General features: G+C 40.1%; 1 protein-coding gene across 5 annotated transcripts in view; it reads right to left on the bottom strand.

Moving 5' to 3' along the window:
* Positions 1-1,666: 1,666 nt before the first annotated feature.
* HMCN1 (hemicentin 1) overlaps positions 1,667-13,218 on the bottom strand; it is a 356,272-nt gene continuing 344,720 nt past the window's right edge. For 3 of the 5 annotated variants that reach the window (XM_090048332.1, XM_090048334.1, XM_090048335.1), the window contains 4 exons: positions 12,443-12,793; positions 6,948-7,067; positions 5,726-5,852; positions 1,667-3,445 (listed from right to left, as the gene is read on the bottom strand). In XM_090048332.1, coding sequence (XP_089904458.1) covers positions 3,079-3,445; positions 5,726-5,852; positions 6,948-7,067; positions 12,443-12,793 — 965 coding nt within the window. In that variant the 3' untranslated portion in view covers positions 1,667-3,078. The remainder of the gene's footprint in view (positions 3,446-5,725; positions 5,853-6,947; positions 7,068-12,442; positions 12,794-13,218) is intronic. The other 2 variants (XM_090048333.1, XM_090048336.1) reach the window with 2 other exon arrangements.

Genomic DNA, 13,218 nt, shown 5'->3' with positions numbered 1-13,218 from the left:
GTACTTTATAGAGGTAGATTTTTTTTCTGGCTCCAGTCCTTCTTAGATTTAGTCCAATGGGGTTGCAATTCATAAAGTAAACTGAATCAGAAACTCCAAACAGAGCAAAATGTGATGGGAGAGAAAAAAGGGTACATTACACAAGGTTTTCTTTTATTTATACTTCCTGTCAGCCAGTAAAAGAGTGAAAATGGTAAAGGGCAAAATATGCCTAATCCTTGCATTCCCTAAGGGCTTTTATTCTGTAACATCACCTCGGTATAAATGCTTCCAGATGGAGTGGGGGGAAGGGCTTGCTGAATTATCCTTTGCCTCCCTTTTTGATCTTCAATTGGCCACTTGAAAAAAATAGAATGAAAAGCAAACTTGGTAGAAATGAAGAAGTTGATATGTCTATGGATATGTAGGTGCCTAGGGCAGACCTCAACCCTTATCTTGCCTAGAATCTTTTCAAGGGAAGGAAAACAGAAATGGAAGAATTCAAGAAACACGTCAGGATTGTGAAGACCTAATAATATGTAGCTATTGCCATTCATAAGAAGTGGATTTTTTCCCTACAGCTGCACTGGGGAATGAAACCTTCTGAACCCAGAAGATTTAGTCTAGTTAATTACAGACTTCTGAGAAGGAAATTAAGGGAAAACTAGTTAGTATCAGTTTCCCCTATCCCCACCTGCTCATTTTTTGACATAGATACTTTATTTCACTGTATGCAACTCTTTTTCTAGATTTTTATTGTTAGAAAAAGTTGACCTTTTACAAGTTTTGTTTTGTTTAGAGCTCTTCACTGTAGCATTTGGATGCATGGCAGAATCTTTTAAGCAACTTGTTTTTTCAGACCATATTTTCTCATTTAGCTTTATGGAGATTAAACCCACTGCAAAACTGTAGGGATATAGATGGGTATGTCAGTATATTGGAAAACAACTTAGGTACTCATATGATGCTCAGTACAACAGGGTGGTATGCATAAAATGCATTTCTGTGTGTGAGGAGGGAGGGGGACTGTTTACTAATGTCATAATGATACAGTGGGTGTGTCCATATATGCAATTAATGTGACTGAATAAAGTCTGGTGCAATTTGAGCTAGAGTAAACTAATCTTGATGTTACCATCTACATGTGTGTTTAAGCACAGTCATTTACTCCACCACTGGACAGTACTCATGTCTGATGGGACTATCCAACAGCACTAAAACTAGTCCATACCAGCTTAACTGTTGCACATGTATAGGAGCTGACACTATTGTGTAGTAAATTATTCTACTTCACAGTAAAGCACATATGTAAATGAGCCCAGTGGTACTATCTGAACTTTAACACTCAGTCATTGGTAACTTGTGAGTAATAAACTTCCATATGTGAAATACATTATCTAGTTCCTACGTTCAGAATCAAGCAAAGCAGAAACTGAACCAAGGACGTGCCCAACTATTTAGGTTCTTTGATATTTTGGGGTCTCTTTCTCTGGTGTTCTCATCTGATACCTGAAAATTATCTGAAAGTTCTCAAATCACTCTATTCACTAGCATTACCTATCTGGAGTCTTTCTCTGATTTTCCTTCTATATACATTATGGGAAAATATTTCATTTTGTTTATAGATTTATTCTGTTATAAAGTGATCTGTTCCCAGTCCCTGTGCATGTGTACAGCAAAACCAAAGTCACTCAACAATAGTTAGGTCTCGCTCAGCAAGAGTAGCTAAAACTTTAATGGGCTCCTCTAAAGAACTTGATTTACTAACATGATTTACATGAAGTCATGAAATACCAAATGTTGGGCTTCACATGTGGAGAGCGTTTTAGAGCTGACTGCTCATTGGACTCCCTAGCGGCACAAACACAAGGCTTGTCAGCTCATGGCCCAGGTTGTTTCACATGTAGCACTACAATTACAGTTCTTGACTTATTTGTGGCAAATGATGTGTTCATGGACACATTTTGAAGCCATCTCAGAAGTTAATAAAGGAAATGTGAACCTTTATTTTGATTAATTTTGATGTAACATTGTTCTTTGGTAAAAAAAAAAATCATAAAACACTCAAGATATTGCATAGGAAATAAAATACACGTAGAGAAAAAAACACATATATACATTTCATAAAAATAGAATACATCTTGGCAAAATTACTTTTAGAGTTTGTTACCACCTTATACAGTGTATTGACACCTAACATTTTGCTGAACCAAAGGTAAGATTTGTAGATTTAAAAAAAATGTTCTATTTGCAAACCCTCCCAAAACCCAAATCTAAAATGAGCACCGAATGATTGAATGAATCAGGTTGGAGTTAATTAATGAGTTATATCAAATATTAGAGTAATATGTTTTTATTATAAAAATATCTCCTGTCATGGATGGAAGTAGCAATGTAATTTGTTTGGGTTCTTTTCTTCAGCAAAGAAGTGGCACAGCTGAACTTGCACAAACATCACAAATTATCATTTGGCATCTTTAAATGAAAACAAAGCTTCCGGATGACATCTATTTCATCACTGGCAAGTGTAAACAAAGTAGTATTTTTTCATTTTTTGCCCAAATCAAGCAACTTTATACAGACCTAATTCTACGAGTATGGTAAGAAAAATATTTTTCTTGTTTTATTTTTTCTTAAGATGTACTATAAAAACCATAAAAACAACATTCAACAAAGATATGGAGACCACTTAGAAATATACCTGGATTTCTGTTTAGGCTGGGGTTTTTTTGTTGTTTTTTTCTTTAAACAGAGACTGATTTGTTTACTGTTTGACCACTAAAATCCCACCTCACACTTCTGATTTGTTCTGTTGCATCTTCGGAACAACCCGTGGAAAGTGACTGCTCCAGTATAATAAATAAAGCAAGTGGTAAAGGTTCCTCAGAACCATTGAATTTTTGTTTTTCAATTGGAATAATGGAAACATACTGGCAGCCTCAGAGAGAGCATAGAAAAGAAAAGAGCGTAGCACCATTTTCAAGTTGCCAGATTCACAACTGTTGAGAAAGAGGCAGTAGTGTCAATCTGGAAGTGGTAATACCCACTGGCACTTACTGAATGTGATTAATATAATGGGATTATTGTCAGAAGTGCTTTTTAATATGGATAGGCAGACACGGCTATATAAACAATGAAAGTAGTCTGGTATTCAATGCTTCCATTGGTGCTGTAGGACAGAGCTCTGACTCTCATTCGGTAAGTCTCTGGCTCCCTTAGCGGTCTGGTTGTGAACACCACTCCTTTTAAGTTTTCATCTCTCAGAGCAAATGGGATTGTTGGGTCCTCATCCACCATTAGGAAAGTTGTTCTAGGATGCATGACTTGATCTTGAGTGTAGGCAACTAGTCGGATTAAATCCTGATTGGCAGCTATTCCAAATGGGAGAGAAACAAGTTTGTACTCCAAGGCATATGGACTAAGGGCACATTCCAAGTCATTGGGTGGGCAGTTCTTGAGACAAAACCTAGGAAATAAAACAACATTTTGATGTAGCTGAATGGAAAGCACACTGCAGGCTGCTCATAAATAAGTACTGTTACATAGGCTCACTGACACACAGAGAGATTAGATTGATAGCTTTAAGCACAAATGTATGTTACTTTTAGTTGTATGTCAATAGCACACGGTCACCACAGAAAAGAGAGTCCCTCCTGAGATTGCTTATAGCATATTTGTGGCTGCAATAAGTGTTTTTGATTATCATGTTTCTGTCACCCCTAAAACAAAAAAAAAAAATGAGTTGGGAGAAGGGCCGACTAATATGAGTTAGACTGAGCAAGTTACACCAATTGGAAAGAGTTTTAGCCCAGCTAATCAGATTTGAAAGAAACTACAGGGCATCAGCTGTTTCAGATTAAGTTCCATTTTGGCTGGGAACATATCCAGAAGATGGTTTTTGATTGTGAAGCTGAACAAGCACTTTGAAAGGTAAAAAAAAAAAGCTCAAACAAAACAAACAATGGGATTTTCAGAAGATGGCAAAAAAGGTTACTTGGGGAATTTAAAAACAAATTGAAATATGAGAAAGCTGACTGTGATCATTCAGCATGATCTACTGCCATTCTCTTAATGACTAGTCAGCCACAACACAAATTAATAAAGGTGCTCTAAAATGAGAGTTTGGCACAGCACAAAAATAAATAAAGGCCAGAAGAATTCTGGCTTGTGTCATGCTCAGTTGGTAGCAAAGTCACCTGAATTTTGTTTTTGTTTAATCTAAAAGTAGTAATACAGGATCTGTAAAAAGAATCAGAAGTCACAACTTGTGCAGACCTTTTGCAGTCGGGTTTTATTATTTAGTCAGTCACAAATCTATTATTGTTCCATATTGTTAATAATCTTTACGAAGTGGCCAGAGTCCAGTCACTTAGGTTAAAGACAGACATTACACATACACTGGTTTAAGTGATAAGAAACTGGTTTAAACCTATAACAGAACAATAGTTCAGTGCATGTAAACCAGTTTGAAAATGGCTGAAACTGGTTTGAGATAAACCTGGTTGAATGTAGTATCAGACTTAACAGATTTGGCTCAAACTGGCAATGTGTGTCCCAGGTCCCTTCCTGGTTTCATTTAAATCACAGTTCCCCAGCATCCTGGCATGCTGTTTGGGCTGGGTTCTCTGCTCCACAGCAGAACTGGCTCCTCCCCTCTGCTCCTTGGCTGGAGCTCTGGCAGAGACTGCAGGTGTCTGTCTAGATTCCGCCTGCTCCCCCACCACCCCCTGCTAATCAGGGATTCCCCCCTCCTCTCTGTCTTACATATACACCTCTCAGCATTAGCTAGCATACCACATGCTGGCTACAATCCATGTTGTGGAAGACAGGACAAAGGTAGGCAGGACTGTGTCCACCTAGGCCTTTTCGGAGCTAATCAATGTGTAGCTGGTAATATCTTTCCATTCCTTCCCTGGAAAAAGTTGTTTAAGAAGAGCTGGAACTAATGAGAGTCTTTGTTTTTCTGACAGGGTGATACATGCTGATAACAGACTAATAAATGCTCTATTATCAAGGGGGGGGGAACCCCTCCCTAATCAGAGCATCCTTCAGTGGCCTGGCCATGCCCTGCTCACTTCAGCACTGAGGAAGGGGAGGGGGGGCTGCTCTAGCACCCCCAGCTTCTAGCCTGAGCCACTGCAGGTATGTGCCTGCATTTCTGGAATGTCTATATGGTTACAAATCTGTTTAGCCTAGTCAGGTTAGACTAACCTGCATAGATTGAATCAATTTAGGCTCAGGCTTTTTGAATGTCTGTCCCTAGCCATGCTGGCTATGGCCCGTGCTGTGGCAGACAGGATAAAGGCAGACAGGACTGTGTCAACTTAGGGCTTTTTGAAGCTAATCAACAGGTAGCTGGTAATGTCCCTCCATTCCTTCCTTGGAAAAGCTGTTTAAGAAGAGCTTTAAATAATGGAGAGAGGCTGCTGTTTTGTTAATGAGCTGATAAACACTGAGTTAGGGTTGATAAACAGTTAGCAACTCCCTGCTGGGCTGCTCAGGAGGCGGAGGGGGAACCCCTCTCTAATCAGAGTGTCCTGCAGGGCCCTGGCCACACCCCCCTCAGTACAGGATTGTGGAAGGGAAGGGAGGGCTGCATGTGCCTGCATTTTTTCAGTCCAGAGGGGATGTCTGTGCAGTTACAAAGATTGAATCCATTCAGGTTCAGGCTTTTTGAATGTCTGTCCCTAGCCTTAATGTCTTCCCATGCATCAATGAACCCAAAAGAAATTAAAATAACACCTACCCAGAGAGAGGATCTCGCTGATAGTTTGGTGGACAGGGTGTATCTATACATTGATAGCTTCCTCTCATGTTAAAACACATTCGATTTGATCCACAATGAATGTTCTGTTCTAAGCACTCATCAACATCTGATTGAAAAAAAAATGTACATAATAACTGGTCAGTATTGGAATGAATTTCAGACACAGACAAAGTTTAACAAATTGATATCTAAAAATTGCTAGACCAGAGCATGCACTACATATGAATGAGTAAGAGTGTTCCATACTTGACCTTCCACACACCTATTCTTAGAATCCCACCTTGATATTTGATACAGTGAAACTAGTAAACTCAGCATCTCCTTATGATACCATTTTTGGCAGGTATGGAAGAGAAGCTAAAGATCAGTTTGCCTTTGAAACTAGAACTGCTTTCTTACCTCAAAGTAATGAACTTCACAGTCCACACTACAGGCGTACTGGCAAAATCATGCAAGATAGCTTATCGAGGTAGAAGGGGCAAACATGTTTACATAGCTTTCTGATGACTTTTTTTTACAGTTTTATTGTAATATTTCTGGCTTAAATGTGTTCAAGTTGGAATGATGTTGCCTGCCTCATTTCCCTTACTAACTTGTACACCGGGAAAGAAGTGTTAAGAGAGTCCTTGCTAGGACCCAGAACTGCCTACATGCCTGTGGGGAAAGACAGATGTACCTTCAGCAACAAAGGAATTCAATAGCTTCAGGTGGGCTTCCTTTGGAGGAGATACCCAGAGGCATCAAAGGAAGCAGAAGTCAGCATTGTAATGGACAAAGCAGCCTGAAAATAGGGTGTCAGTTTGGGGCCTGGAAGGTCTGAGGCAAGGAAAGAGCCATGGTACTCTAGGTTGCTTGGGCTGCACAGAACGGAGAGAGAACAGCTGAGCTAACCTTGGGGTAACCAGAGCTGTGCAGGATGGACTGGGAACAGAGGTACTGTTTGACCTTTTGGAGGGGTTAGGATCTTCTGGCTCTGAGGTCTTTGCCCCTTACTAAATGCCTTTAATGAGACGGAGGGGTCTGTTTTGCTGCTTGGAACTTGGGGTGCACTCCTTTCCCTTTGAAGTGGTAAAGGCCCCCTCTTATGAGATGAACTGGAATGTAGCTCCATTTTTAAATAATGTAAAATTTTCTGTAATGAATTTGGTTCCTGTTCTATCTCTGTACTTTCCCTCCTGGAGAAAGGAAGATATTTACTTACCTTGGCATGTTTTGCCATTGATCATAAGACGATAACCAATTGGACAAACACAGTGATAACTTCCTAAGGTGTTTCTGCACTCATGCTGGCAGGCATCTCTGGTTTCACATTCATCAATATCTGAAAAAAATCCATGGAAATGTAAACATTCCTATTCTATAGTGAACAAATTGTCTCTTTGGGAACAGAACCTCTCAATATCATCCTAATCCCAAACCCTCCTAGTGCTTAATTTATCTCTTTGTATAAAATGCATGTGTAGGGCTTCTGAGGAGATTTGGGAATCCTGCTTGTCATGGTGAGGGGACAGCAAGACTAAGAAAGCCTTTCCTTTCACAATTCATATGTTCAATTGCTCCTAATTCTCTTTCATTTTTTCTCATGCTTTGCAATACTGGGGCTCTGTTTCTAGTTGACTTATTTACTTTTACTAAAATTACTGTTGAAGGGTTCCTTTCTTATTTAGGAGAGCCATTTTATCAAGTGAATTGGTATTATACATTCTAATAAGAGAGTTCAGTGCTGAACAGTGAGGGCATGGGGAGAGAAGGAAGATTGTGGTGCATTCAGCCTACAAAATCTGCATCAATGAAAAGTCCCAGACCAATGACACTCAGGCCAGGAAGCACGCGGAGATGACTGGGTAAGAGACTGATCCAAGGTATGTAGACAATATACTAGGCCTACATATCTCCAAGGGAAGTCTTTAGTTAGGGGACCTGCTGCTCCAGTTTAAAGTTTACCAAACAGGTGCAACTGCCTCCCTTGTAAATTGCCAACTCTCAGGCCGCATGGGTGAATTAAGCTTAATATCTAGGAAGAGTCATGATTACAGTTTTTTGTAAATATACATTTTATCTCTGTGAAGTAAAATTATCTGCATTAGGCTAATAAGTTGCAACTGCAAGCAGACGAAGGAATTTAGGCCTCTGGCACATATTTCATTACAACATGATTAACCTGTTGATCATGCCTTAAATAGTAACACACCTACATGTTCAAGTCAATTTATGGTGTGGTACTGCAGTAAATGAGCCAAAAATGTTCCACTTATAATGCATAACACTTTTCTGGCTTGTTTGCATCATACCTTAAATTGATTGTGTGGCAGGTTGGTATTGGCTATGACAGCTGAGTTTTGGGATCCAGCAGGAGGCAGCCCCAGGGTCTGGGACACAGCTGACACCCCACCCAATCCCCAGAGGTACATGGAGGGGCACAGTTAGCCTGACATCAGGAAGCATCTCCCTGCTCTTGGTCTCATTGCACCCCAGACCTTTTAAAAAATGTGTGTGTTGCTCAGCTGCGCACACATTTTTTAGTCATTGGGGTGCACCAGGACCCCAGGATTGAGGAGTAGCTGTGCCCATGTGCTACAATGTGTAAAAATCCAAGTGCAGGGTTTAACATCCCCAGTGGGGGAGGTCTTTAGGCTCACCTTGTCCAGAGCCTCTCATCCCCTGTGCCCTAGCAGTGCATCCAGACACGGTTCTGATTGTTGGCTGGTGCTAGAAACTGCACTGAGGCTGGTGCCAGACCCCAGTTCAGTGCCCAGCACCAAGTGACAAATAAGCTGATTATTAGGCACTCAGCCAGGCACCTGGCTTTCAACTTGCTAGTGTGTCGGAGGGGAGCCCAGGATCATGGAAAGAAAGTAGGATACATCTGGCATCTACCATATGTACTTGAATACAAGAGGTTCCCCCCCGCAATCAGCAGGAAAGAGAAAGACCCTCATCTTACACTTGCATACAAGAAAGCCTCATTAAATACACTGTCTATCATTAAACTACTGCCAAAAGTCACATGTGCTCAGTAATAACAAACTATAAGGTTGATTAAATGCAGCCAAAACCGAGCATAACTATAAAATACATGACCCATATTGGGCAAACATATTGATGGGAACCAACCACAGTGATAGATTAGTGCAGCCCAGCTGAATAAGATGTATGGTATTGCCCATTAAGCACAGTCCCCCTCAGCATGGACTCTTTAAAGTCATGGTGAGCTACTACACTGCATGCATTTCAACTTCCTTTTTTACTCCCACAGCTCATCTGTGCCTTTGTTTCCCATTTTCAGTGATTCTTGTTTCTTCATCAGCCTTATATATATGGCAGACATCACCAAATGGAGCCCCAGACAGTTCACCCAGAATCCTTCTGCCCCCCCCATTATATATAATTAGTGTGGCCCTGCCGTCCCTGAGGTAGAGGTGAACCAGGTTACCATGCACCTCATTTGCTTATAAATTTTTGGAGGATCTCAGGACTCATAACAAAAACGGCCAGGCCCAGTTATGAGTGGGGGGCTAGTTAGCATATAAATCCTTTGTAGGGGGTATCTGGAGTACACAGACATACTGAGCAGGGCTGAGCTGTGGGGTCACCATGGCTTGAAATGGTCTTGATTCTGCTGGGACCCAGCCCAATGAAATATATGGTAAATCATGAGCCTTTTGACATTGACTTGATGTCATACATAGTGGGTCGGTCTATACAAGACACTAAATGCACATTAGTTTAATTCTACTGCACATTAGCACATCATGCGAAAAGCATACTACTGCTCAGTAGATCTTGTCTAATGTACAGTAGTATCACAAAAAAATTATTCTGCACTAATGTGCTGTGCCAATTATGTCACATTAAGTTAATATCTGTTATTATAGGTACTAAACTTAATGTGCTGTAATTACAGCACATTAATGAATATGTAAATGCGCAACCAGTTTGTACTATATCAAAGAAGGTACAAAAATGCTGCTTAAAAGTATGTTTCTATAGTACCTGTGTTAAAACTTGTAACGATTTCAAAAAACACAAAATGTATCAGTTGTGGATAAACTAAGTTTATGGGTACTATATGCAAATTACTAGTTATATTTATTTCAATGTCAGTGTTTTCAAATTTGCTTCTCACTTCCACATGCTCAGGGAGAATAGGGTTTGACTGTAAGGAGTAGAGGAAGAGGCTACAGGGGGAAGAAGTTTTGGGGAGGCAGAGGCCAAGGGAGCTACCTGATTCCTCAAATTTATTTTCCTTGATCTAGCAGTGGGAGGGGAACAAATTCAAGGCAAACCTCCAATAATTGAATTCTATACCTGGAAAATTATAACAAATGTATATATATTCCATATATAAAATCTAATTATTGGAGGGGAGTTGTCTTGTCTTATATTCAGGGAAGTTTTATCTTCAAGTAAATATGGTAACCCCCAATTCCATAATCGCGCATCCTGTGCAGTAGAGTCCTCTTTCCTGCCAAACTTTCATTGGCTATGAATTCTCATAGGTAATTTACACCCAGGAGAATCAGCAGCTGTTTACATTCCCCTTCTTGTGTAGATTGCTTGAAATAAAAATTAATTGCTGAAGGCACTCTGAGAGCAACAATCATGCAGCAGATATTTTCCATCTAGGAATGTTAAAGACATTAATTTATATTTCAATTCAACTGAAAAAAAGGCTACAAGAATATTACTTAAAGAAACAGATGATTTATGACAGACTGTCCACTTCCCATAGAAATGGATGATGCTCAGAGAAATCAGTTTAAAGTCTCCTACTGAATCAAGCAGTGTTCCAGGTCTTTCACCAAAAAAGTCAGGTCCGCAATAGGTGGTACTTGCATACTGCTGACACCTTGTCAGTACAAGATAGGTTAAGGTCTATTTGACTGCAGTGTATGTATATTAGCACTATTATTTTATACCTACAACATAGTAAATTAAAACAGTAGTCACCTTAGGGACAAAAAGCTCACTCTATAACTTACATCTTCAGTATGCATCCAGGTATGTGCACATTATGTGACAAAGAATACACCATCATATTGAATGGGCACAGGAAAATTTCAAAAGGCAAACATGCTCTGATTCACTTGCACTGAATTGTATGATAAGCTATATGGCTGAATAGCCCTTGGAATCAATAGTGACAGCTGCAGGGAAAAGTGCTACTTAATATGGGAAGAGCTTCAGAATCTGGTCTTTATATAGCTGCTAATTTCAAATGGCACTTCTACACATACTCCAGGGGTAGGGGTGCTTTAATTAGAGTGGCTCTTGCTTTAGTTCAATGAGCTTTAGTTCAAGCACCCCTGCTGACCTTTTGAAGCACAAGGATGCTGATACATGAGATGCAGTGTTAGTTGGAACATGGTAATTACCACTTTCCAGTAAACTCAATTAATCATGTCTGCTTTGACATGCTGTAATTACTGCACATCAGAACAGCCTTGCAGCACATCTACAGGCACCCATAAAGATTAAACCTCTTCCCAGCTTTTGCCAGTTGTCACTTCTGATCATTTTTTAAACTAGAAGCCAGCATCACTCAAAAGAATCTTCCCACTTCCTTTCCACCTTTGCCCACTTATGGCTTTCTTGCTGGTCTGTTATGGAAACATACACACAGCTTGTTGCATGCTCTGGTCTGCAGATCTCTTTCTGGACCCTTGTCTATCCTACAGTGAATGTGATCTGTGGACACCCAGAGAGTCTGAGTGGCTACCCAATAAAAACTAGCTTGTAAACATGAAGAGACTGAGCCCCCTGCTTAAAAATACATCTGGCAGTTAATATCACATCCTAAGGTGCCTTTAGATTTCCTAAGAAGTACAGTTAGGCTTGTGATAACAAGGAACATAAAGCACTTTTCTTCAGTGAAAGATAACAGAGAGTCTGAGAGAGAGGCAGTATTATCATCTTGGAACAGATGGAAAAGTGAATGGTAGAATGGCAAAGTGCTTGACTTTCAGGGGTACTGAACATCTGCAGTTCCTAATGCCTTCGGTGGGACCGCTGAGGCTCACTGAGAATCAGGCCAACAGTTACTTGCTAAAGGTTGTAGGGAGGGGTAGTCCAAAGGAGAATCCATGGTTCCATACTCCTACTTTCAGAGAAAGGCAATACTGTTATTCTTATTTCCTGACCTTTGTCCCTCCATACTCAGTAGGTTGTTAAGTATACCATAATTCCTATGTATTTAACAAGCCATGGCATCCATTTTATAAACTGTGCATTTATATTAAGCTTACGGATATGACTATCCCTTGGCCTGTACCAGTGATGCTATTGTTTGGTGCCCAGTCCTGAAATCCTTGTTCAGAATTTATTTGGGACAAATTCCCATAGAATTAAGTAGGGCTTTAATATGAAAAAAGGTCTACAGGGCTGGTGGTTGTTTTTCTTCACACCCATTGGTGGTTGTTTTTCTTCACACCCACAGAAAGAGAACAAAATTAAGTATTTTTTAGCCTGAGAATATACAGTGAAGTAACATGCACTGGGGAGATGGAGGGGGACCTGAACATATTTTACTACTGTTTGTCTGGAAAAACATGCATAACTCCTTGAAACTTAACTATGGTCATACAAAAATTATAGCATCCCATGCTGTCATGCATCTCTAAAGTATGAAATAGTAATCGAAGCGTAAGGTCAATATATCTACAACAAGAGAATTGGATAGATATGACTGACATTTACCTATACATTTGTCATTTCTTGCCTCATAGCCTTCAGGGCAAGTTTCTCTAATATTCCTTTTAGTCCTGGAGAAGGGTATTCTGCTGTTCCTATACTCTGAGTAGGAGCTGTAGAGATTTGAGGAATGCCTGTAATATTGTTGAGGTTGATAGATGTCTCTCACAGGGGAGATTTGAGCATAGTTATAGCTACTATAATAAGCACCATAATCTGGCAATCTCTCCAATCCAGCGCAAGATTTCCCATCACCTAATAAATGCTGTCCTGGTGGACAGCCACACTTGAAGCTGCCGGGAGTGTTGGTACACTGAACTGCGCAAGGCTTAGGTGCTTGTTCACATTCATTAATGTCTGCTCATGTGACATGATCCAGAACAACAAACCATGCAAAAAGGAGAAGAAAAAACAACACACAAAATATATCAGTCTGTAGAACAAACTGAGAACACAAATGAGATACCGAAGGCAGTAAAATATGAAGAGCCCAATGCCAAAGAAAAAGGGGGTACTTTACCATGCGCAGTAATATATCTTACTCCTCCCATAAAGCTGGTTTTGCCATGAGAATATGATTATATAAGCCTAAAGCTCTTTTGAGTATGCTGATCCTCACGGGAAGGCATTCAGTAAAGTAGACATTAAGGGGAAGCTGGCTATAAAAAAAAAGATATCTGAATTTTCTTCTCTCATTTCATGCCTGTAGGGTCTGAAAACACTGCTATCATTCCTATGGCCCCTTGCATTATTTCTGAATAATTCCTATAGGGACTGAGAGT

This window comes from Crocodylus siamensis, chromosome 5, assembly GCF_052110815.1.
Source record: "Crocodylus siamensis isolate JL-2025a chromosome 5, ASM5211081v1, whole genome shotgun sequence".
Taxonomy (NCBI): Eukaryota; Metazoa; Chordata; order Crocodylia; family Crocodylidae; genus Crocodylus; species Crocodylus siamensis.
The sequence above is the reverse complement of the archived record's forward strand: the minus strand, read 5'-3'. Positions and strand labels throughout refer to the sequence as shown.